The sequence below is a fragment of the Filicampus tigris genome, chromosome 1 (assembly GCF_054856515.1).
Source record: "Filicampus tigris isolate MCC_2025a chromosome 1, RoL_Ftig_1.0, whole genome shotgun sequence".
NCBI classification, from domain to species: domain Eukaryota; kingdom Metazoa; phylum Chordata; class Actinopteri; order Syngnathiformes; family Syngnathidae; genus Filicampus; species Filicampus tigris.
Genome location: NC_141217.1, coordinates 31,410,066 through 31,436,185, shown reverse-complemented (window position 1 = coordinate 31,436,185; position 26,120 = coordinate 31,410,066). Strand labels below are relative to the sequence as shown.

The following is a 26,120-nucleotide window of genomic DNA, read 5'->3' as shown; positions in this document are numbered from 1 at the left end:
CCCACAGCACTGCCACGTTGCACCATGCTTAAAAAAAAAAATCGTCATCAGGGTCGCTCTTTAATTTCTTTGTACTGCTTCCATAGCATATCCTCTGTTTGAAGCATATACAACTGCAAACAAATGCAATGTAAAAATAGAACTTGATTTATTAGTTCATCTTCACATTGTACGGCAACACATTTGCCCGTTTTTAAGGCAGTATAGGCTACAAGGCACACTTGACTTTATTATGGGTTCAAACATGACATGAAAGTAGTTAACATAAAATATACACATTTAAAATAAAACTGGAGAACCTACTCAGTGTGCCTGCTTATGAAAAAGTAGTTTTGAACACATGACTTCTTTCTAGTAAATCAAACATGTTTTCGTCTGGCCGGCGAGATAACCAAACTCCCATACACAGTGTTTTTTTTTTCTCTTTAGCTTGGATGAAATGCATTTGTGACTTGACAGCATTTTTTTTCTTTTTTTACCACAGACGAACTTGAAATATAAAAACACAAACATAACACATAACAGAATGCAAAGCCCTGTAACATTCATAAAATACTGACATGGTCTCATTGCCATGTCGACCACGAGCTTTTTCCGGCACACACTTAAGACATGCAAAAGAAAGCCACGTTGGTCATCGAGAAACTATTTACACAACTAAAAAACGTTTGAAATGCCAATTATACACAACAACTGTACTTTTTTTCTGGTATTAAACCGCAGTTTAAGTTGTAGACTTACAATAGAATCATGTTATTACTTTCAAGGCACTTAGCTACTTTATGTTCCTGTCAACTGGACAGCTTCAAAGCTGTTTATTTGGAAAAATAGAAAAAAAAACCCATTCAAACAAGGGTCTTAGATGGCCTCCTGCTTGGTAATGGTCGGCTGAGGGATGGAGGTTGGCTGCTTGGGGACAGTGGCTATGACACCTTGAGCTATTTTGTAATGTTCTGAGCTGGACGCTGTAGGCGGAGACGGTATCGGGGTTTCCGGAGTGGCTGGAGAGTAGAACACAAAACAACAGGACCCGGTTAGAAAGAGAGTGAGCGAGACAAGACTCATTATATCATTCAATTTGCTCCCCTGCGGTAGAACATGTCTCAAGACAGCACTACCATATTTTCAGATAAAGAACAAGCACTTTTGTGAAATTTCTCAGCGCATTAAACACGTTAAGAAAGAATAACAGAAGTTTTCTTTGACAAAGTAAGCCAGATTAGTTTGCACGAAGAATTTAAAGGATTATTCTGACAAGCCCTTTCAGCTACAAACATGACGAGGCTGCACAGAGAGTTGGGAGGGAAAACTCGAAATGCATTCAGCTGCGGTTTAGATGAATCAAAATCCAGCCGACAAAGAACTGCCAAACTATCCTATTTGCTCTAATTAGCAACATGACAAGTGGCTGCCAACCGTGTGGAATTTAAAAAAAAAAAAAATACATGTTATGAACAAATGCCTCTGTAAGGTCATCCCAATCCAAATCACCCAGTGGTTTTATCCATCCATCCATTATCCAAACCCGCTTATCCGCACGAGGGTGCTGGAGCCAGCTGACTTCGGGCAGTAGGCGGGGGACACCCTGAATTGGTTGCCAGCCAATCGCAGGGCACACACAGACAAACATTGACACTCGCAATCATACCTGTGGACAATTTAGAGCGTACAATTAACCTACAATGCATGTTTTGGGAATGTGAGAGGAAACCGGAGTACCCGGAGAAAACCCACGCAGGCACGGGGAGAACATGCAAACGCCACATAGGACGGGCGGGGCCGGACGTGAACCCACGACCTCTGCATTGTGAGCCGGATGTGCTGACCAGTCGACCACCGTGCCGCCCCAGTAGTTTTCACCAAGCAGCTTTTGATTTTAATGAAACTAAGTGTACTTGTTGAAAAGTTTTTAAATTTTAGGTCTATCGGAGCAGGAGTTTGGGAGGTAGGGGCCGCCGAATTTGGACATTTTTGGCAAAAAGGCCCGCTTAGGAGATTTCTGCATATTTGAGTAACTTGATATATAATATATAATTCAAATTAAAACTTGAAATTGACCTTTTGGATCACGTGACCTTAAAATTTGCCAGCAGGGAGGTGTGCCAATTCCTTGTGGGAGTTAAAGTCAGAGACGGAACTGATGCCTTTTTCTTCAGAGATGCGTAGAGTCTTTGATTAGCCCTTTATTAATCAGCCCTCCAGCAAACGTCTGATGTCATTACGTCAGGACTCTCAGTCAACTGCAGACTATGCCATTGAGTTCAGGATTTTGACCTCTTCGAGAGGATGGAATGAGGCAGGACAAAGGCAGCTTTTGTTCGCGAACTTTCCGAGGAGCATGCTTCAAGCTTCGAGAATGCCGTCGAAGTGCCAAACCTGCCCGCCCTTTCTCAACCTTGTGCTGTTGCTCTTCGAAGGGTCACTCACTCTCAGCCCTTCGCGAGCCCCGATATTCCTGCCGCCGCCGGGGAATACAAATCAGCAGAATCCGCCTCTCCCAGAAGAATGGGCGCAGTGGGTTGCACAGGCTCTTTGCATTTTTGGTGGAAACTCTGAGCATTACATCAACCTGTGACCACTCCAACCCCAAAAATCCCCGTGTGACAACAGGAGCCAGTCTTCGGACTTGCCCCGACTACTAAGTGCCATTGACGGAAGCCCCTTAGAGACTGTGACACAGCAGATCTTTTCCCTTTCCCTCACTCCTTGTGTTAGCGGCACACGTCCTGCGTCCACCACCCGTTCCTGTTCCGGTGGCGCATGTCTTTCGGCCAGCACCCTTTCCTGCTTCGGCGGTGCACATCCAGCGGCCTTTACATGTTGTTGTTGTTCCAGCGCCGCACGACAGGCGGCTGCCAACAGTCCCTGTTCCAGTGGCACACATCTCTCATTGAAAGTTGAATATTCGTTGAATATTCATTGAAAGCCTGAGGGTATGGATACTTTGACTATGTATTGCTGCTTAACATTTTTGTTTACATCTCTGAAACTTTTATATGTTTTAGAGAACATGTGAGAGGTTATTTCATCAAAATTTTAGTTCAGGTCACATGATCCACAAGGTCAATTTCAAGGTCAAATTACTGGTCAAAAAGTCAAGTTAGTAAAATACGCACCTATCTTTTAAATGCAAATGTGGAATGCTTGTTGAATTCCCTTTCCAACAATAGTGATTTGGCATGGAACAACCCTATTCTCCATAACAAATAAATTCAGGAGAAAAGCAATTGATGACTAAAGTACACACGGCCTACCACTGCTCTTCTCTCAAATAATTATTCAATTTGTACTGTTTTAAGGGCAAGTGGCGCTGTTTGAAACATCACCGTAATGTTGACTTGTCAACTTGAGCTTAATGTTGGATACTTTTAACAGAAAAGTTGCATAAGGGCTTCCCTGTAAGGCAAATGAAGCAAAAGGGTTGAGGAGATACAGTATGTTGAGAAACCATCAAGTTATTGACTATTTCACTCTAATTTGAAGGTATTTTTGGAGCAGATTTTCTATGGCAGTACCACACAAAATCATTCCCCAAAAAGGCAACTTTTTTCGACACCAAATAAAACTCAATTTCTCAAGAACATCATCTGATTTTCAAAATTGTTGCTACAATGTACTCAGGCTGAAGTGGTCCATCCAACCACATTCGGCATTTGACACATTGTCATTTTGCTACTCTCATTTGTGTTTTGTTGTTTTTGTTTTGTTTTTGTACATACATATTTGTCCATTATGGATTGGCGTTGGCATGTTGCTGGCCACGATGACGTTGCTACTGAGGTGCTCCTGAACCAGGTGAGGGTGAAGAGAATGAGGCGCATGAGGCGCTTCATTGGCAGAGCCTGGAAGACAAAAGCGTACACGTTGCAAACGGCAGCATTTGTCAGAGCCTGCTCACTAATGCCTCAATTCAATGAATTCAAAGCAAACATGCCATTGAAAGCTCATCATAGCATCAACCCAGAAAAAAAACGGGTCATTTTGTTGACAGTAGCTTTTATTTTTTGTTTGCCACGTTTACATTATGGCCTTGGCGGCCACGACAGCGCCATTTACCGCAACCATATCAAGTCTTTCCGAGTTTTTTCACAGTCTGTGACGGTGGTCCCCAAGCATTTTTCTGCCGCAGACCCTTCATACAAGTCCATACCCCAACACCATCACAAGGGTAACAACAGTGTGTCTGTCATGGAAAGGATCAATTCTTCACCGATATTGAATGACTATTTAGCTTTAGCAATGCGGTGTTAGCCACCAAGTATAACACTCTCAAGGCGCTTACATTTGTTGACAAATCAGTTTTGAAGGATTCATTGACTCATTGGGGAAGCTCGCCACATAGGGTGCGTGCGGATCGCCTGTCACAATAAATCCATATTTCAACTACCGTAGGTCTCCTGCTTTTGTCTGTGAAATGCACCTTTCTTGTTCTTCTTGGGCATTGGCTCTTGTGTTGAATCCTCAATGGGCCTTTTCCTTGTTGCATAGAAACTTTCCACATTTTTTTTTTTTTACTCATTTTGCTAGCTTGTGGGTTTAATATTAGTGCTACCGCAACCGAGACAATTAGCATCTTGAGCTACAGTACGTCAAGAGTCAGTTACAGACAGATCCAACCGAGAGAATGAAATCCAGGTGGGTAGGTGTTAGTTGGAGGGGATGGTGGTGTATGGTTGTTTAGCTGCTCAATAAAAGTTTGATACGATTCATTTTCTATTAACAACAAACCACGAATCCAACTCTTGTCCCGAAACGTTATTCATATAGACACTGCAGGTAAATTTAACACTTTGTTTAACGTTATTAGACTTGTAGTAGACTTTTTCACATCTGCGGTGGACTCTCCCAAACCGTGTGCGCTGTTGCGTAGTAGAACGCAATGCTCAGTATCACACCACGTTCGTTTTGTCCATGGTGGCCTGAAACAAGGCTGCCATGACGGCCGGGAACAAAATGTAAATGCAAGACGTTTACATACATGTATCCTGGGTAAACATACATTCAACTTAGTCTTGTGGTTTGGTAATGAAGGTTCGACAATTGTCTTTTAACCTGACAAGACCTATTAACTTCTTGTGAGTGAGCATGATTGACTCCTACTGCTGCTAGTTTCTTATTAATAGCACTAAAAAGATTTATTTGACAGCGCTCATTGGCTCGACCAATGTTCGGAACAATGGCAACGTCTAATAAACTCAGCGAAGATCTAAGAAGGAGAATTGTAGATTTACCAAAGGAAAGTCAAGGAAAACCCAAACTGTCAAATGAAAGTGTATTACTTTGGATGTTACCAAGTGTTACAGTGAAGTGGCTTTTACATGGCCATGGACAGAGAGGCCTTCCGGAGAAAGGTTTTATGGTCAGACGAGACCAAGCATTTTACTCATGAAAGGCTAACATTTGCAGCTTGATCAGTCTTGAGTTTCCAAAACTGATATGAATTTGCTCTCTGTCGTAATATCACAGTATTTTATCGAATGGAACCTTTTGTTTTCTTTTCCATTGTACTACGCATGAGACGATCCACTAAGAAGTCCAGTACTTCAACCACTAAGAACTCACCTCCGAGAAGCATCTCCTGTAGAAGATTGTCAATTTTGGCCATGCCGAAAAGTTTGACGAACTGGATTTGTTCAATCATCTGCCAGGTGATGCTCTGAAGGGTCGGCAGCAAGAGTAGCAGCTCCCCGAAACGTCCGCGGGAGTCGTATTGCCGGTCGTTGATGTAGTCCTCCAGGCTGACCTGGACTTGGTATCGCATCCGTTTGATCTTTCCAGGGTCACTCAGACCTTTCGCATCTGTCGGCAAACACAAGCCATGTATACTATTTACCAGGGAATGTGTCACAACTAAACGGTATTCTTATTGGCTCAACTGTACAGCTTTTTCACCATGAGGTCACATGTATAGGTACTTTCCAGATGGCAAACATCAAGCATTGTCATGGTAAACCAAACCAATGAACGATAACTATCAGACAGATAAGTAATCCAACTATCTATATAATAGATACTATACACAACTCATACTATACATATATGTATTCACACTATTCATAAATACATAGTGTGTAGTGTACATAAAAAAGATATCGGTTATCCGTATTGGTTTGGAGAAGCATCGGAATCGGTATCGGTGGGAAGAAAAACATTGTGCATCCCTACTTTCATGTCACTTGACCAAGGCAGAGAAATTGAGAAAACAGACTACATGGACTGAATGATGAGTTCAGTCACCTGCCCTAATGGTGTAGCTTGAATGTGTGACGTATCAGTTGAAAAAAAAAAAAAGATGTTACGGAAGGTAGATTGCCTCCCAGAGAGAAGAAACACCTGCTTAATTTACATTTCAACAGGTAAACTGGTTGGGAGTATCATGGGGGGGGGGGCCCAAGTGTGTCACTGGGCCCTGTTATAGCCATACCACAAAAATCAGGAAAACTGAAATGGTGAAAAACTGTTTGAAGCTAAATCTCCCCAACAGTATAGTACGGAGCCCCTAAGGTGACATGGAAGTAAAAAAAGAACAACTTTGCGTTCCCTCGCAAAAACTTTGCGTTCTCTCGCAAAGATTGCGTTCCCTCGCAAAAATTGTGAGATAACGCAAAGTTTTTTTGCGAGGGAATGCATTTTTTAAAAATGCGTGTTTATGTACTTACGGGTTATTTTCCGGGTAAACAAAAGCAACAAAGGGAGCGTTTTCAGCCGTGTGTGGGTTTAATGGAATTGTGTTGAAATTCGCTTGTAATACAAAGACCTAAAATCAGTTTTTGATATTAAGCACGGTTTCTCTGTCTCTGACATACTGTCGTCTCTCAAACAGCCACGCATTAGACGCTAGGCTAGGCTAGCTGCTAAACTGACCCGGAAGTACATAAACACGCATTTTAAAAAAATGCATTCCCTCGCAAAAAACCTTGCTACCCATTATGCTTCTCTGGCTTTCTGCCACCCACAGTACCATAGCGCCAATTGTTTACGCATTACAAACATTCATGGTTGAAAATGTCTACAGTACCTGGATCAAAGAAAACAATAGCCTTCAAGCAGGCATATTCATTATCATCGATTTGAAGCTCCTGGAAGGGAAGCACCAGCTCATCCAGGATCCTCACAGCAACCCGGCCCACCTCCAGTTCTGGGCAGTTTCTGGGAATGATGTGATCATTTCCTGCAACACAATCGACTCCTACTATGACTACAACAACCGCAGGATTCACGTGAGATTATTTTGAATACAGGATTGGACTCCGTAGCAAGAAGCATGAAAGACAAAAATGCCATTGAGGTGCTGGCGTTACCTAATAGGAGGATATCTTTGTAGAGCATGGACCTCTTTGCAGCACCGAGCAACAGATGCTCTCCAGCATGAGCTCGAAGCAATGCCACCTGAAATAAGGATGCTATTTTTAATTGATTTTGCTAAAAGCAAATCCACAAAAAAAAAAAAAAAAAAAAAAAAAAGGAAACGTTTTGGGAGCCACAGACATGACACCGGGGGGGAAAAAATGGTGGAAAAAACCTAGCCAATACTAAGTTGTGAGCGGGAATTAGGTACTGTATGATATCAGCACAAAATACTAATTTGTGAGCTCAGTATTATCCCCATTCCCCATTACTTTTGCTAGAAACTGCAATACACAATGTCTAGCATGTTTGACTTTTTGGGGATAGCTTCCATGTAGTGTCATATCAACGAGAACCCAGCAACATTGCACCTTGACTCGTAATGGCGCCTCGCCTGAGTCGTTGTCAACACGGTTGTTGTCGTTGCCGCTCTGGTAGCGCTTACATCTGGTAGTGTTGACACGTTTTTCTCATTCCCCGCAGCTTGATTCGACAATGATCGGAAAAGACGGGATACGGTGACATATATGTCGTGTAGCGTTGACAGTGTTCCGACTGAGATTTGATGGCAGTAGTCTGACAGATTGCCATCATGAGAGAGCAAATGTGTCTTCTAGTCTGATCCAGGCATTACCCAGCAGTCCACGAATAACAATATCATTCATTTGCGCACATTATACCTACTTTAGGATTCTGTGCGCATGTTATATCTACAGTATATTGTGGCTAGCTACAAAAGAAAAAAAAAGAAAAAAAAATCCCCATGTCACTTTTGGGGTTCTGTAATTCTGTCCTATGGAGCAAGTGAGGAAAACAAATCCCTTCCTAATACAACATCAGCAAATGAGTTACCAAGAGCTGGTGATCACACTGTTAATGATTCAGCACTTTTCCCCCAAAGAAGCATATAACTTTAAAACCGGCTCATCATATTGTAACTGAGGATTAAAATACATTAACCACTCTGCATGGAGCATGTGCGGTTAAGGGTGATGAGAAACTCTACTCCTTCTCACCGTGGGTTTTAATCATTTAGCTTGATTTCCTCCAGAGCATGTTTGGAGGGAACTTATTTGGGTGGATGTGTGTCTTGGGGATTGATGTTGTCCTTGCAGTAGGCTGGTTGATAAGTGACCAGAGTGTCTATACAACTATGTACACTGTGTCTGAGTCTTACCTGGTCATCCAGGGGCAGGTCACAGAAGGCCGGGATGTACTTGGCCCACTCCACCAGAACCAGCAGCTGCTGTTTCATGGACTCGCACACGTCCGTGATGGCGGCGATCTTTTTGGTGCGGATGTCGCCGTTCAGGATGGGCGCGGGGGAGCTGATCTGAACGGGGCGGGGGCGTGGCGGCATGTTACTGGACTTGGTCATTCATGGTCATTGATGGGGGTCGTTGCAGAAGGCGGCCAGTACCTGTCTTGACAGCACGTCTGCTTGGATGAGTGCATTGATGGAGGGTAAACTGCTGTCTTCGTAGCTGGATCTCCTGGTGCTGATTCGGTCTCTCTCGTTCTGCACAGCTGCACACATTCATACGTGTTGCACACATGCTGAAAGGCGCCACAAACCGCTGCCAGTAAAGCCTTCTCTGCTGGCCGAAACACCGTAGGAAGCACTGATCTGCATTTACAACCTACATTCGAATACAGTGGTGACGAGAGATGAGTTTCATTGGTTCCGTAACCACGCCCGTATCTCAAATCATCTTTCCTCATTCGAATGAATGGAAATGCAATTAATCCAATCCATTCCCTCCCCTTTTTAAAGTGTTTTTTAGAGATGCACCAATCAATGAATCGATAGATAATTGATTATCAAACTAATCACTAACTATTTTAATGATCGCAATTTCTGCCCCTCAACAGTAAATATTCCCCGATTTCCGTTGTCCTCCGTGAAAGCATACAGATTTGATCTCTGTATTGAATCAAAATAAGACATTTGCAAACAATTGCTTTTAATACGGGAAAACATGATCAATAGTTTTGTCAATTTTTTGCCAGATGTTACGGACAAAACCACGAACTGAATCATAATCAATCCGTGTTTGTGCATTTTCAGCATTGGCAAGTCGGAATAATGTCCTGCTTTTGAATTAGGGCATGGAGATATTTTTAAAAAACAAACTTTTTTCTCAGATTCATCGATTATTCTAACAAATAATTGACAGATTAATCTATTATTAAAATAATCATTAGTTTCAGGCCTAGTTTTTTTCATAAGTCTGTCTTGCACTGTTTAAAACCACGCAGCAATAACATTTGCACGTAAGATGCAAGTACTGAAAATGTGAGCTCAAAACACAACTGTACCTCCAGTATATTATATATATATATATATATATATATATATATATATATATATATATATATATATATATATATATATATATATATATATATATATATATATATATATATATATATATATATATATATATACATGTATTCTTCATTTTCTAGTGTTTCTCTTGCATGCGCTGCCTCAAGCACGTGCGAGTCTTATTTAATTTATTTTTTTTCCCAGTCAGATTTCAGCCATGTCTGATGGCCAAAGTAACTTCAACTGTATTGGCCTCTGAATCGTTTCTATAACACTTCAGATTTCACATTTGCCTCACATGATGTCAGCATTTTTCCTCCTCTGATTGGTTGGTCACAACAAGCTAAGTTAGAAAAGCGAAGCACATCCGAGCACATTTTTACATGTAATGATCATCATCTCAGCTGAGTATGGTATATTTTATTTAAAAGTTTCATGTTTTGATCATGTTTTTCGAACAATTTTGATTGTGAACGTCCGCTGATGATGAAAGCGCACAGTTGCATGCTGTTTTTTTGTGTTATGTTTTTTTTTTTTAATAGTATTGATGTTTTCTATAATTCTATACTATAATAAACAAACTAGCGACGCTATTAAGTCCCCGCTGCCACAAAGGCAGTAAAACTCAAACTTTCTGCGCCTCAGAGAGAGGCCACTGAGTCATGTCCAAAGAAAAATAAGATTTCCAAGGCTGTCATGTTTATCAGTATATGGCTATTATTGCTCAGAGGTATTTGCTCAGCAAAAGCCGCTCAGAGACTTCATCGCCCCGTGGAGTGATCATTAACAAACAACTCCTCTTTTAGGTGTTGCGACACACCCGGGCCGAGCTGAGTGCTGTCACTTGAGTGAGGCAAGCGCACGTTGACATTCAGTCTTGACTTTCGTACCTTCTTTCTTCATGCCAGCCCTGAAGCACTTCTTCAGTCTGCAGTATCTGCATTGATTTCTCTTGTCTTTGTCCACGATACATTGTCTGTTGAATCTGCACAGGATACATTTTGTGCTGTCAATGAGTCACGAGAGACACCCAACGCATATTCTTCCCTCTTGGAATCCCACCTGCACGAGTACATGTGGTTTTTGCGGACGCTGCGCCGAAAGAAGCCTTTGCAGCCGTCGCAGCTGGACGCGCCGTAGTGCTTGCCCGTGGCTCTGTCCCCGCAGATGGCACACAGGCTGCCCGGCGTCAGGTGGCTCGTGGCGCTCATGTTGGTGCTCTCAGCCGGCGAGGAATCTGAGGAAACACGCTCAAGTTCACACTTCATACCAGGAGGTGTGCAAACGCCCGGAAAGTAGCCAGCATGTTTTCCAAAATCTTTCCCATAACTCACCGGAGGAAATTAAGGAGGGGCCTTTTGGAAATATTCCAAAAATTGGAAATGAATGGGAATGAACTGGGTATTCAAGTGAAATTTCTCGAGTGCATTAAATATACTCTGGTCATAAGCGGACATCCGTGCAAAGTAGACAGCTTTCCTTGCGTTACAGAACCTTCATTGCTCCATTTCCCCCCACGTTTCACTGCTTGCTTTAGTCAGGATTTTCTCAAATATATTTTCCCAACTATAGTTAACTTCCCCATTAAGAGCTTCAACATTCTATTTTGTAAATTCCTGCTTTGTTCCCTGTAAATTCCCGCTAATTCCAATGGAGTTTCCTACTTAGAAACTTGTTGGAGTTTGGAACAAGCCTCTGTGTGAATGACAGCAACAAAGACATTGCTCATAAAAGGCTGATCAAAACCATCAAGAGAACCTGTGCGGATCGTTGCCCCTCCTTGAATAGCTCGCACAACAAGAGTCTGCGAGTCAACAGCAGAGGTGGCAAAAGTATTCAGACTCTGTCATGAAGGAGAAGTACAGAAAATTGTATAATTTAAAAAAAAAATTTAAAAAAAGACTGGTAAAGTGGAAGTGCTGGTTCAAAGCAAAACAGTGACGACTACTTTTGATAATTTAGCGCAACACTCACACTCTACTTAGAAGTACTGATATTTGTGAGAAAAAAAAAAGTGTTGGCAATTAAGAGCTAGCTAGCGTTGCCTTGACTTTTATCAAAGCAACGTGTTCACAAACTTTGCACACATTTGTGAACTAACAAAGCAAAAAAACGCAAGCTTGATAACAACCCCCCCAAAAATGAATCCTTGAATGTGTTTTTTCGGATCAGATGGAGACATTTTGAACATTTGAACCTGGTGCTTTTTCGGCTGGCACAAAACGTAAACGTGTTTGCAATGAATCATTCTTGTAGCAGTTCCATAGATGGGGAATAGCCTGCTTCTCTGAATCTGCTGCCATTTTGGTTAACGTTCGACCCCAAGATCTCAATTAATCAAGATCGTAACCTCGCTTGACGTCGTCACTCTCTATTTACGCCTTTTTTTTTTTATGTCGTGTTGTCACCCATGGCAGTAGAACGTTCAGATATCTGTTCTCAAGTGTAGGGATCAAAATATAACGTTTTCAGACACATAAATACCCAAGTGAACTACAGATAAATGAAAAATATGTACAGTAATGAGGTACTATTTGTACTTAGTTACTATCCACTGCTAGTCAACAGAACATCATGAATATAGGTTGGGTTCAATCTGATCAGTGGCGACAGTTTCCCTGCAATCTCCCGACTGGCTCAATCAATCACACTATACCGTGACACGTCTATTGATTGAAGCAGGCCAGCGGGCCTGGCATGAAAAAGAAGCCCTGGGAAAAGATTTCCAACTTCTTCACAGTCAGGATCGCAGCCAGGCGTCATGGGAGAGTGCACGTTTGAAATAAGGTGGAAGCACTTAAGGTATAAAAGGCAAGGGAGGAAAAAAAAAAAAAAAAGAAATGATTATGGGTTTGGGTAACAGAGCATTTAACAGGAACGGCCGCGCTGCTCAAAGGCACTCAACCTGGTGAACTGACGCCAAGAGCATCCGTGTAGCTGCTGAATTCAGGCAGATGATAATTGAGCTTTGCAAAAGTTGCGCTCACCTGCGCCCATGGCCAGCACATGCATGTTTTCGAACTCCAGCGTGGTGTACGCCGGGTCCAGGGCCTCGCTGTAGTCTGCCATGTCCATGTCTGCCAAAACGATTGTCCACTACCTGACAGTGTGATGGAAAGACTCGTAGTATCAGAAGCTAATGTTAACCCCCCCCCCCACCATCACCCTACTCCTTCTTCTTCTCCCCCCTCCCCTCCCCTGAACACCTCCAGCCCCCCCCCGCCTCCCTCTTTTAGTCCACTGGCTCCACCCAAACGTGGGGTAGCTCCCAAACTTGACGGGGACCTGACAGGAGACTGACATGAGCTGGCCTCCTTCCCTCGTGCCGCTAAGCAGCCAAGAGGCGAGGAGGCTGTCGCATTGGTTGATGGTTAACCAACCTCTTCAATGGTGAATCACTGTTTCTCTCTCTCTCTCCCTCTCTCTCTCTCTCGCTCTCTCTGAAGAGATAGCACAACTTTGATATCTTCGATCCTCTTGTCATCAGACATGGTTCGACAATTGCGCCGCGAGAGGTGAACGGCTTTGCACATCACTTTTATAAGCCGGCCTCATGCGTGTGTCACATGCGCGCAAGTCCAGCATCCACCTAAGGGGGAAAGCGAGGAACGCGGTCACATCAGTCCATCATATTCCACAGCTACTTTGCCGCTAAATCGGAGTTAATGCCCGCATAATGAGCAGGCCTAAGACTTCATTGTTTATGAAATGACGCACAAGAGGCTTGTTATTGATCAGCTCAAAACAAACCCCCCACCCCCCCCCAAAAAAAAAGCTCAGGAGCTGAGTTTGCTGCTTGAAAGGAGTGACACAAGCCAAGAGCGTCTGTCTCAGCCAATCAAGAGCAGTCAGTTCATTATTCTCTCTAAGTTCTGTCAATGAGAATAAAATTAAATTATTAATTTTTTTTTTTAAAGCTGTTTTTTGGATGGTGCAAACAGCCTCTTTTCTTACTCCATCTTCAAACCGATTCACTACCAGCCATTTTCGAGCATTTTGGCATTTTGAAGACCCTCTGATATTGTGGTCAGTGGTTATAAACCAAACTACCAAATGAAATAACACACTTTCCTTTAACCAGGATTTGATTCTGTCTTTTTCCATTCTTTTACAATCAGCAGTAGACTAAAGGTAGCTTGCGTAACATGCCTAATCACATATCTTAAAAAGAAAAAAAAAAAATCCTTGCGGTGTGCTGAGAAAAGGCCTCCAAAAATCTGAATATCTGTCTTTTGTGATGATCATCATTATGATTAGATTTTTTTTTTGCCGGGGGGGGGTTTAGGGGCAGCATTTCTCATGGCCTTGCGTCAACCTATGCGTAAACAATCAATATCGTGCAAGTCATTCATTAACTTGAGAACACTTGACAAAAGTTTTCTCTTGCACTGTAACAACTTGCTAATATACAGTATTGCAATCCACTCCGCATCTAAATAAGTTATACAATACAGAAGTACTGCACTTTGACATAGCTAAATTCTTCTAATTTTATATATATTTATCTATTTATTTATATGATATCGGTTTTTTTGTTGTTGTTTTTTTTAAATATTGTCATTTGTTGCTACAAAAACGGCATTTTGATTTTGCTGTGGTTATATAGAGCGAGCGTCGAATCCTCGAATCCTAAACGAAAACCACTTTTAATTGTCATATGTTTGGCTTGTGGATCCTGTAATTTATTGTCTTGTCCAGTTAATCTACGTGTCTTTGAGAATCAAGCCTGTTTTTTTTTTTTGTGCACGGTGGCCTCGTGGTGCATGTGACACAGCAAACAGTAGTGTTGTATTTGAAGAGAAAGTGCCAGTACACAGCAGCAGGTCAACGATCTGGAGTTCAGCGAGCAGTAAACCTCCAGGTAGGCTTGAACTTGTTAACTGTGCACTCAGCTACACCGAGGTCTCGTAAAAGTATTTTTCTTGAGCCCATAACGCTAAAAAGTAAACACGCTCAGTGTGAGATGATGTGCTCCATGATTGGATTTTCACAAACCTGACCCCCCCCCCACCCACTAATCCAATCAGAAACCGAGGTGATTAAAACCTACTGAATGCCACGAGGCTGATGGCAACAGTAAAGGGTGCAGTGATTAACTCACATGAAACTCCACCCTCAATTAAAAATGAATAAAGAAAAGATTACAGCGGTATCTTGAAGTTCCAGCTGCCCAGCCGTTTGTTACGATTTTGACAACAACAACAAAAAAAACAAGAAATGCATGACAAAGCAACATTTCAACAGACCTTGTTTTTGCCTCTTTCAAAGGATGAATGCTTTTTTTTTTTTTTTTTAACCTTAATTTGTCCATGAGCTATTCCATGAAGAACAGAATGTCATTTGCAATTCCGACCTGGCAGCAGACTGCAAGTTGGTTAAAACAGAGCAAAACGGATGTTAAGCTAAAATAAACGCAACACGAATATCGGAATCAGAATTATTTTCAGTGGCCAAGTATGTAAAAACAAGGAATTTGTCTCCGGTAGTTTGAGACACTCGAGTTTAACAGCAACAAGCAATAGCACAGCATTTCAATAAAAGCAACTCAACTGTGAGTGAACGCGCACCAAAATTTAAGAATATTACTTGTTACATTCTAAAATTCAAAAATCCCTTCTGGAAAAACATCTTTCTTAATCGACATTATTTGTACCATACTCATGGCGCGAATATCGGCAGATCTTGATTTTCATGCCAGCGCAAGCTGGGTTGGCTGGCGCAACAGAGGGACTGTCCTGCTCCTGGCGGAGTGACAATTTGGGGGGAAAAAGTTGATCTAGACCTTACGCTTGCGCACAAGTTAGGCGGCGGGTCTAACCAGCTGCATTCCATTCATAAGTATGTGAACAGTGGGCATCAAACACTTTGAACATTGAATTTTAGTTTTCGCTTTCTTTGGCCATGATTGACGTGGGCTGTGACCACTCCCACAGCAGCGCAGCCCTCCCTCAATTACTAACACAGGGTCTAAACCGAGAGTTACAACGCAGCAAGAATTTAGGAAATCGCACGATGGGTTCTGGAGAAACTGGAGTTTTTTTGTGTCTAAACAAATTTTGGGGAATCTTTTTTGTGTGATCTCGTTGATGAAGACCTGATTAAAAAACACCTTCAAGTGAAAGTAAAACTGTAAAAATGGTTGTTATTTCCAACACATCCCTTTGCCCCTTTTGTTTCGGCCGCGACATGTGCGAGCCCTTCTTTGACTGGCTGACAAGTTTCAGTTAAAAAAATAGAAAAAAAAACACCAATAAGCTCGTACTGGCCAAAAAACATTTCAAAATACCGTCAAACGGCATCACTTGCACTAAAATCAGAACAACTCAAACATTAGTGAGAAGAGCAGTAGAATAGCTCATATACTTCAGTCATCAGTTTGCTTTTTTCATGATTGTATTTGTTATGGAGGATTTTAGAGGCCTAAAGTGTTCATTCCATATTATTTTATTTATTTTTTTTTTAAGAAAACGCCACAAAGACTAAAATGATTAGAAAATAAAATAAAAGATTTTATGATGGCAAATTTTTTAACGCAACTATAATTCGTCCAAATGGTAAATTTAGTTTTGAAGGTCGGCCATTTGGAGGCTCGACAAGCGGCAAGTTCTGGATTGTGGTGGACGTTTGAGACAGCGCACGTCGATAGATTCTTTAGCACAAAAACACGGCCAAATTGTTTTTGCGTGTGTGTACAGAGGTCATCTCCTCTTACAACATGTTCGATTTGCTCTTCTGCAATGCTTCTATTTGCTCAAGAAGTGCGCTGATTATTTCAAAGCGGGGGAGGGGGGGGGCTCGCTAGTTGGAGGCCGAATCAGCTTTCCTGTACATGAGTCACCACCTGAGTAAATCTTATCTTGCCTGTCATTAAAAGGTTTGTATCGCTGCTCCCATCTCAGTTTTCTGTGAACTCCTCAAGAAAGAGTCATATACTGTGGAGGCCTATAAAAGATAATCTGTACGGTTATAGCTTTCTTAATCATGAACTGACAAACTGTTCCGAGGTTTCAGATAGGGCGAAGGAGCCTGAAATTCTCCCATGTCGTCACTGTCTTATGTGGCACTCGCACGTCAAAGGAATTTGGAGGCGTGTTAAGTGCCTGCCCATACCGACTCCCCGGCACATTTTGAAAATCAGTTAATTTGACAGATATGAGCATTTAAATTAGTGGCGGTTGTTGTCATTCAAAAGGTAATAATCCTTTCTAAGAAAGAAAAATATTCTAAAGTGATATTTTTCACATGTTTAATGCCAAAATGGGTTTACCGCTATGTGTTTCAAATTAAGTTTAGCAACATGTTTTCTGAAGATGCTAATTCCATTTTTGGATATAGAGTTTTCTTTGTCAATAAGGACGTCCTTTATTAGGAACGCCTAAAATTTGAAAACATCAAACACTTTTTGGAAAAAGGACCGGAAGCGTGTCTGTTTCAGCACGGGAGGGATTTACACTTATAAAAACAAGTCAGCATAAATAAAAAATGCCAAATCACAATTTATATATTTTGAACGCTGGTATTGGTACTACTTACTGGTATTGATCAAATGATATGAAAATGACACATATCAAGTATATGAGGCTTAATTTAAAGTATCTTTCAGCTTGTGTAAGAAAATAGGTTTCCACAACTCTGTTCATGTCTCGTTTTTCTTAAAGTGACACTGGCCAAATGAACATGCATGGCTTAATTGATATTAATGATTTAGTTTAGCTTGAAAAAGCGCCTTAAAGCTCAAAATGCACCTTTGAATGGATTACGCACTTTTACGGTGACATTTTCATTCAAATTGGCGGGTCCATATTGGCTGCTAATCATGGAAATGATGTTACATGTGTGCCATCTTGATAGTCCGATAAATCATTTTCTACACAGATATTTGTACCGCCAATTTATTCCTGGCGTTTGTTGACAATAGCGGATGCATGTTTAAAGAGCGAAAGCAAAATGAAGACAAAGGTCAGCACATTCACAATTACACTTGCACACACTGGAGTTATTATTATTATTTATTTTTTATTTTTTTACTTAGAAAATTAAGTCGAAAAGATGGACGTCAAGCCAGCCGCCACACCAACGTTTGTTCATAGTTTGCATTACGGCAACACGTCGTTAATGGGCCATCAGGATCAACTTCAAAATAAAAGCCTTATTGACGCATGTGTCATTATTGGTTCGGCTTTTATTTTGAAGTTGGCCCTCACAGCACGTTACTGGCATGTTACCGCAACGCATGTTGCTTTCAAACGATGCGGCCTTCGAACCTTTCAACACAAGAGGCATTTGCATCAGGCATATGCCCAACATTAATTATGCTTGCTTTCTATCCGAGTTATCTGGGCACGTTTTCGATATGACAATACCCAGAATTTTTTTTTTGGAATCCTTTTGAAAGTTACTAAATGTGCACAAAAATGATCCATATTCACATCAAATACATTACAATAAAAATATTCACTTTTCACAGCTGTAAAGACAAAAATCACCAGGTGCAAAAGCTTATTTCGCGGGGCAAAGGCGCACATGAGTGCAGACGACAGACAGCGTGTGTGGCAATGTTACTGGCACTCTTACAAAACCAATTAAAAAAAAAAAAAAGGTACATTGTGTAACGCTGTTCAGTTTGACAAGACTTTTGGAGGGTGTCAATTTGCGGGCTGAACAAATCCAACCTTTTTCAGACAATACCAACCAACCGATGACGTGTTCGGATGACGATTTTTTTTTATTGCAGGGGATTTGTTTGAGAAACATTCACAATTAGTGAACTCAGTGATATAGTTAGACCTCATAAATTGTACATTTTTAGTTTTACCTCCCCCACACGCTTTTAACATTTGAAACGGGGATATCCCACTGTTTTCACTTTTTGGGGGACTGGTCAGGCTTTGGACACAAGTCCCGTGTTGAGAACTAAACCAGCGCTAATGAACTGCGCTCGTTTTGTGTACTTTGCCGTATGACGGCAGTGGCGAGTGGGAGGCTGCCATGTTTGAAGTGCGACGGGCCACATAGCGCTGTCTTATAATTAGTCACCCAAACCCCTGCCCCGGAGGCCAAAAGTCAAAAGACCGCCAAGGCCTGATGTAACACATGCGCGAGTCTCCCCTTTCAGACTTCAAACTCTAGTTTGTGAACAAAGTCCTGTCTATCTATTCTGAATAGGAATCTCCGACCACTGAGCAAACTCCAGTTGCAAGCGCTGCCTATTTGGAGCTTCTCCTCAATGACTGCGTTTCATTGCCACGCGTCCCATCTCAAAGGCAGCAGGCAAGGCGGCCGGCCGCACGTTAGCACCCAAAATACGGGAGCCGGCGGCGAGGAAAAGGAAGAACGGGGAGCCCGGGACTTATTTTCTTCCGCTGGCGGCACAGGAGCCGTTTGTTTGTGGGTGTTGATAAGAGCGGAGAGAAAGGAGAGGAGGCAGACAATATGCTAGCTACAGCACAAAGGAGGCTGCTGCTCTACTGTCATGCAGTAGATGGAGCAGATAGGTGAGTGCATGCAGTGTCGTGGCAGCCACCGTGTCAACAGATAACTATCTGCAAATAACAACGCTTATGCAAGCCACACTGGCTGGCCGGTGGGGGGGGGTGGAGAAAAAAAAAAAAAAAAAAAATCATATTTCCGAGCCGCCCGATTGCTAGTATTTTGCAAACAATGGTCCATATTGTGTCAAAATTGACTGTTCTTTTGAGTGCTTTTTGCCTTTTCTGACCTTCAATCCCAGAACAAATAGAAACAAGAAATGTATTCGATTGATTTATTAAGTACTCAAAGACGCTTGAAACTGCTTTTTAAACTCGCTGTCCACTTAAAGCTGAGGTGTCAATTTCATTTTCATTGCACGCCACATCGTAGTTGCGCCAGGGGTCGGGCACCTTAAATATTTAGAGCCATTTGGAATGTGTCCCACAGAAAAAAAGACAACAACATAAAAAAAAACACCAGAAGCCACAAAAGCCTTTTGACATCTAAATTGTCATTTCTTTTTACCTGTATGTATTAAAAAAAAAAAATAAACTGTTGCAATAGTGAAATCAAAACTGCCGCACAAAAACCACACAAAAATATTGTGACGCCTGGTTGAAGTTTACTTTCAAATAAAATAGAAAATCTTTTTTTTAGTCGTCCTGGTGGTCATAAAATTAAAGCCAAACTTTCATAATCCACTAAAAATGCAAACCAAAAATGCTTCTGTGTTCCGTCATCATTTAAATTGTGTGTGGAGCAAGCACCACACTTGGACTGAAAATAACAATTTCACTTAATAATCTAAAATACATAAATGGGACTCCCACATATTCGCAGGTCGTCACCCATTCAAAGATTTTTTTTCCTTCAGTATTTTTAATTTATTTATGTGGAAAGCGAATCCCAGTTTTTCATGGAAAACGATTATTGGAGGTCGATCACAATTTCTTCAATTCATTTTTGGGTTAAGAAAAAGATGTCGCTTTTTTCCCTTGCATTTATAATGTCATCTTCCAAACCGCTTATCCTATATAGGGTCGCGGGGAGTTGCTGGAGCCTATCCCAGCCGTCAATGGGCGAAGGCAGACTACACCCCGAACTGGTCGCCAGCCAGTCGCAGGGCAGCATTTATAATGTTCGTCAGTTATACACGGATTGTATGTTTTATGTTGTGAACAACAAGTGGTTTGTTTGTGCTTTTTTACTTGTTTTTCTATTTTGCCTTGTTTTGTCGTTGTAAAAAAGTGTAGAACATGTTTAATTTTGTTCAAATTTTCTGCCAAAAATGAAAAGAAATCCAAATCCATTTTGCAAAGAAAAAAAATGGCTGACCTGGTTCCCAGGTTTTGGGTTTGACACATTTAGAGGTGCGACGATTAATCGATAACTATTTTATTAGCAAATGAATTGAGAATTATTTTGATGATCGATGAATTGTTTAGAGACTGTTTAATTTAAATGTGTCGAAATCCTCGTAATTTCAGACTCTCAACAGTAAATATTTTCTATTTTGTGTTCCTTGAAAGCAAGTTACTTTTCTGTTGAATCCAAATTAGACATTTTCAAATATCTGATTTTACTTTGAAAAACAATGATCAACATTTTGCCAATTTATAACATGTTGCAGACCAAACCAGTCACTGAATCGGAATCAATCAAAGGCTGTGCATTTTCTGCACTGTCAACATGAAATGTCCTGTTTATAAATATAGGGATGTAAAGTAATACTTTTTTTTAGCTGACTCATCAATTAATTGACAAAGCAATAAACAGATAAATCATTTATTCAAATACTCGCTATTTGCCGCCCTAGGCAAATCTGAGTTTTCTGTCTCCAATGGTCTGCTCAGAGGCCTGCTGGTACACAAAGCGGAAAATTGGTTTGCCTGCGCTACAGGACCCACGAAATCCTGAAGAAGTTTTTTCGTGGTCATAATCCTTATCCTATCCCGTCTCCTCTTGTCATTTGACGTTCAAGGATAACGATAAATATGGCTTGTCACGAAATCAAACCTGAGAGGAGTGCTCAGATTGTTCTCTCTCGTGACATCTATTTGGTTTCAGGCTAATCATAAACCACAAGGGCCTATTTAGCCGACCGGTATCGCGACATATTACAAGACGATAAAAAGCGACGATAAAATATGGCGGAGGTGTGCACTTGGGAAAAGACGTTGCTTCTTCTTCCTATTGGCTCACTCTTAGCGTGTCACATTTCAGCAAGTGCGATGCACTCATCCTGACGGTGGCTCTTTAGCATATCTTTGTCAAAACGCCTGCGTGTCACATCATGTCAAAAAGTCACCTCCATGCACCAATAAGTCAACAATTGTGTCAATAAAAACGAAGAGACACGCAAGACGTGAATCAATCACAGCGTGCGATAAGGCCCTGCAATCATTAACTGTTTTGCTGACGATTCACGTCCACTTGTGGGCTGACCGTATCAGTGGCCCGTCTCCAGTCGAACCCGCTGAGATCCTTCGGACGGTTGATCTGATATATTTGCATATATATATATATATATATATATATATATATATATATATATATATATATATATATATATATATATATATATATATATATATATATATATATATATATATTTTTTTTTTTTTTTCCTTCAATTGCATGGTTCCAAATGATTGTGCACTGCAGTATTTCAAGACATTTTTATAGGATGTAAAGAAGTGGCTCTATGTTAAAATGTAACTTGACCTGTTAAGGTCAAGAATATGTTCTATTCAGGCCCACTAGTTGAAACAAGGCATTCTGATAAATATTGCATTTGTGGAATAGGAGTTAATCCACGCGTTTTTAGCCATCTCTGGGGGAGGCCATTTTGTCACTTCTGTCGACTGAAAATGACATCACAGTTGCTCATGGCTCAGGTAATGACCAATCACAGCTCACCTGTTTACTGAAGTTGAGCCATGATTGGTTGTTATCTGAGCCCTGAGCGCCTGTGATGTCATTTTCAGTCAACAGAAGTGACGCGATGGCCGCCCCCAATGATGGCTAAAAACGGGTGGATTTTGCAGCTTCACTCATATTCCACAAACATAATAATAATCACAATGCCATGTTTCAACTAGTGGACCTGCATAGAACACATTCTTGAAAAAAAAATATTTGGGTTGACTTCCACTTTAAGATGTTTTGGATTGAAATTTTGTATTTTTTACTTTTTTTTAAGTATACAGGGACAGTGCATATTAATCAGAGAGATTATAGCCAATGGCTAATTTACATCTGTTGTCCCTGTGGCAGGTTGATGTTAGAATAAAAAAATAAATAAAAAAAGAAAACATCATACAAGTTTAAAAAATACAGTAAAATTTCAAAGAACAAAAAGAATACAATAATGGACAGCCATAAATACATTGAATAAGACCGAGTATGAATATTATTTTAAAGTGCTACAATGCTAGGTTTCATACATGTTAAAATGCTTTAGTGCAAAGTGCTTGAATGTTAAAGTGCTAGGTGCTAGTTGCTAGAGCCAGCTAATGTCTAAAGTAGTAAGATACTATTGCACTTCAGTAATGTACACAGATGTTTGTGCACGCACTAATAACAGTATTCACCTACATATTTGTTTGTTTATATAGCATGTCACAAAAACAAACACACAACAAACATTTCCAAAGACATATTCATACACATAAATTACAAACAGATCAAAAGAAGATGATATCCCACTCTATAGTAATCAAATACACTAGGAAGCAATGTGATTACAGGCTTGATTCTCAAGAAGCCAGATTTTTCGGTGTTTACTGAATGAAATGAGAGAGGGTATGTCTCGTATGGCATTAGGTACCGTGTACCAGGTGTGAGATGCTCTGTATGAACACACTGACTGGCCAAAGGCACTTTTTCTGAATGGAACTATACGGTCACCTCTAGACCCTGCTCTAGTTGACCTGTTCATATTCTTCTTTACAAATTTATTTATTGGAGATGGAGCCAGACCACTATTTTATATACAAGGATACAATACGAATATTTTTGTATGTTTTCCCAGCTCAGGAGGTCATATTTCTTCAGAATTTCACAGTGGTGGTATGTGTTATGTGTTAAATACTTTTAGATTTCAGCAAATACAACCTTTTAATGCTGCAAATCCAACACATTATTTTCAGTCCTTTACACCCCGTCGCTCGGTGAGATGCAGGCCGTATGCTCCCGATGACCCCTCACAGTCATAGTGGAGGGTTTGTGGATCTAGTGCGTCTATATCTACCAGATTATTTGTTGTTTTACTCAAGTATTTGTACTTTTGTGTATCTGTGGGAGTACTTTGCACGATATGTATGTTTAATTGAATTGTATTTGTTGCATTTTATATTGTGTATATTTAGCAGTAATCAACGTTGTTTTTTTGCTTATCTTTAAGTATATTTCAGTCTGTACTTTTTTAGTTCTACTATTTAAGGAGTTGAATCAGTAGTTTTCCTTTTTACCAGTCTATTTTTTTCCCCAAGCATCAATATTTCCACTTCAGTAAAGAGTTTGACTTGAGCACGTTCGCCACCTCTCAGCAACATAACTACAGACAAGAAAGTGAGCAACTGACAAGAAAAACTTAGAGTGAAGACTCTGCTGCCACCGTGTGGCTAAACCCTACCCAGCCACACGTTCGTTGCCTGAAACATGATCAACTCACTTAGCTAGAAATTGATTGTTTTAAGATGCAACAATGTCTCTTTCCATCCTACCATTCCATTTTTCTAGACGTCAACACACAAGTAGCTTTGGCATCCACTCAGCTGAGCTTTAAGAAGCACAAACAGCAGCTAGTCGTGTTCTAACCGGAGGCCCCGAAACCCACACCCGACCCCCCCAGCTCCAAAACTTCGCCTTGGCGTTTACCTGAGGGAGAGAAGCGCGGCGTCCCGTCGTGGCCGTACATCCCGACGCTCAGCCGGCCCGCGGGGCGAAGGCCCATGAGCTGAGACCGGACGACGGCCTGAGACTGGACGCGGATGTTTGTCTGGGCCACGAGGCGCTCAATGATAATCCTCTAATACTTGTCACAATGAGATTTGATTGGACGCTGGCTTTAATGGCGTCAAATTAGCGGACTGGCGAACGCTTCGATGCGGACGCGCCGAGCGCAAGAGAGATGGGTCACACGACATGCTTCACTTGCACTTGAGAGGAGGAGCTGCTCGGTTGGATGCAATTTGTGCAAAACATGAGATTATTGTACTTTCTAAGCCTCTTTCGTGGGACTGTACAAATGCTTGGAGAGCTCACGTTCATGCGGAGGACTAATTGTTGCTGTTTTGTTCATTTGGATAAGGAGAGACAAAAGTATGGAGAAGTCCATTGATTTCCAAATGTCACCAGAAAATTCATTACTTTTACTTGTGTATATAATTTGCATTTATCTCCCAGCTAAAGTGAAGTAAGGACATTTGTATTGCAATACTAAAACAGCTCAGTTAAAAATGTGACCGGCCTGCAAATAGTGTGCAAATAATTGACACCCATTCAAAAACACTTTATTTTTTTTACTTTAAAAAAATAGCAGATTTAGAATGAAAGAATAATCTGTGATATACTGCCACGACGAGTTTACAACAAAAAATCCCAAATATTAATTTTAAAAAAATTATATATATATATATATATATATCCACGTGCCGAACTAAGAATACGTGGGGTCCACTGTATTGTACTTTAGAAAAGCATAACACAATATAATTCCACAGAACATAAAGAATTAATCAGCGCCGCTCCTTTTGGTCTGCCCACCTTGACCACCAGAGGCAGTATAATACAGCCGTATGGACATAAAAGAGTTTCACAACTACTTTAAGCAACTCGGTAAGCTGCAGTAACAGTATTCTTTTTTTTTACAGAGGCTAAATTATAAATGCCTGTGAATATTGTGAAATTGTCTACACATATTGCATCATCAATTGTGTTTAAAAAAAAAGTATTTAAAAAAAACATGTAAACACATTCTTGGCCCTGAGTGAGTTAGCCGTTATTCGTTTGAACTTTATTGGCTGGGGGCCGTAGAATTCAACGCCCTATGGTGCTCAGTTTGTGTGTGTTGTACAAGGACTCACTGTGCATGTCACACTTTAAACCAGAGTCTATCGGCGATGTTTTGTGCACCCAAACTGGGAGAATGTCATCGTTTGATACACAAGAGATAAAGGAATCAATTTTATTCATCAATGCCTGTATACTATTTATCCTGCTCATCTAAAGACAGATATACATTTATTTTGAAGCATTTTTTTTCCTATTTTTTATTTTCATTTTCATGATATTAAATTGTTGTCCTTTTCAATGTGACTCAAATAGGTAGGGCGGCCCTAGTGCCCTCTATCGACGAGCCGCCACTGCTGACTCCTGTTTAACGTGTTTGAATGTGATTGGTTCACTCAGTTACAAAAGTGTGTGCACACTTGTGCAACCACATTATCTCAGTTGTTTATTGTTACTTTCGCTCTTCAAAAGATGTTTGAAAAAATTTAATTGAGTTGTGAAAGTTATATACATATATACTGTACATATAGATGATACAAATATACATATATATGTATAGTCGGGTTTTGTTTGCCTCATTTTTTGTGTTTTTTTTTTTTTTTTTTAAGCTTCAGAGAAGGCAGGGATAGCTGACCACACTCACACATACATACACACAGTGCTAAAACTTGCATATTGTAAAACCAAAATATGCATCCCGTATCCGTATGGTTTTGTTTTTTTAACATCAACGAGTTGTCATTGTATTATCTTGAGTACGAGCAAGTGCTGATGTGCAGTAGCTGTCGGAAGCTATATAGAATATTTAGGAAGCTGCTTGTGGCAGCTTCCTAAATATTGACCCGGTTGGAGGAGTCGTCGTTCTTGGCGGGCAAACAGACTGGCTGCTGAGCGGCTGTTGTCGTGTTGACATTCGGCACGGCGTGGCCGTTTGGGACCGTTGAGCAATTCAGCCCAC

The 26,120-nt window shown here is 40.9% G+C and overlaps 1 protein-coding gene and 1 long non-coding RNA gene across 3 annotated transcripts; one reads left to right on the top strand and one right to left on the bottom strand.

The window, feature by feature from the left end:
* Positions 1-124: 124 nt before the first annotated feature.
* On the bottom strand, positions 125-24,280 carry hnf4a (hepatocyte nuclear factor 4, alpha). 2 transcript variants are annotated; one of them, XM_086032247.1, is made up of 11 exons: positions 24,029-24,279; positions 12,664-12,776; positions 10,739-10,913; positions 10,567-10,661; positions 8,768-8,874; positions 8,525-8,680; positions 7,302-7,389; positions 7,019-7,171; positions 5,563-5,799; positions 3,720-3,842; positions 125-1,001 (listed from the first exon to the last, which is right to left on the bottom strand). In XM_086032247.1, exons 2-11 carry the CDS (start codon positions 12,749-12,751, stop codon positions 859-861), a joined length of 1,365 nt encoding a protein of 454 aa, XP_085888373.1. In that variant the 5' UTR covers positions 12,752-12,776; positions 24,029-24,279; the 3' UTR covers positions 125-858. The 2 variants fall into 2 exon arrangements, with proteins under 2 accessions (XP_085888373.1, XP_085888381.1); XM_086032255.1 differs by lacking the exon at positions 12,664-12,776 and having other exon boundaries at positions 24,029-24,280.
* On the top strand, positions 18,582-25,720 carry LOC147153572 (uncharacterized). The gene is made up of 2 exons (XR_015087014.1): positions 18,582-19,170; positions 23,891-25,720. It is a non-coding gene; the product is annotated as an uncharacterized LOC147153572 (long non-coding RNA).
* The last annotated feature ends 400 nt before the right edge of the window (positions 25,721-26,120 follow it).

Excerpts from the sequence above, each read along its gene's own strand:
- hnf4a (XM_086032247.1), bottom strand. The coding sequence starts at position 12,751 with ATGGACATGGCAGACTACAGCGAGGCCCTGGACCCGGCGTACACCACG. Across the intron at positions 8,681-8,767 it reads CAGACGTGCTGTCAAGACAG|ATCAGCTCCCCCGCGCCCAT; the intron begins GTACTGGCCGCC and ends CGCCCCGTTCAG. Across the intron at positions 3,843-5,562 it reads ACAGGAGATGCTTCTCGGAG|GCTCTGCCAATGAAGCGCCT; the intron begins GTGAGTTCTTAG and ends TTTGTCTTCCAG.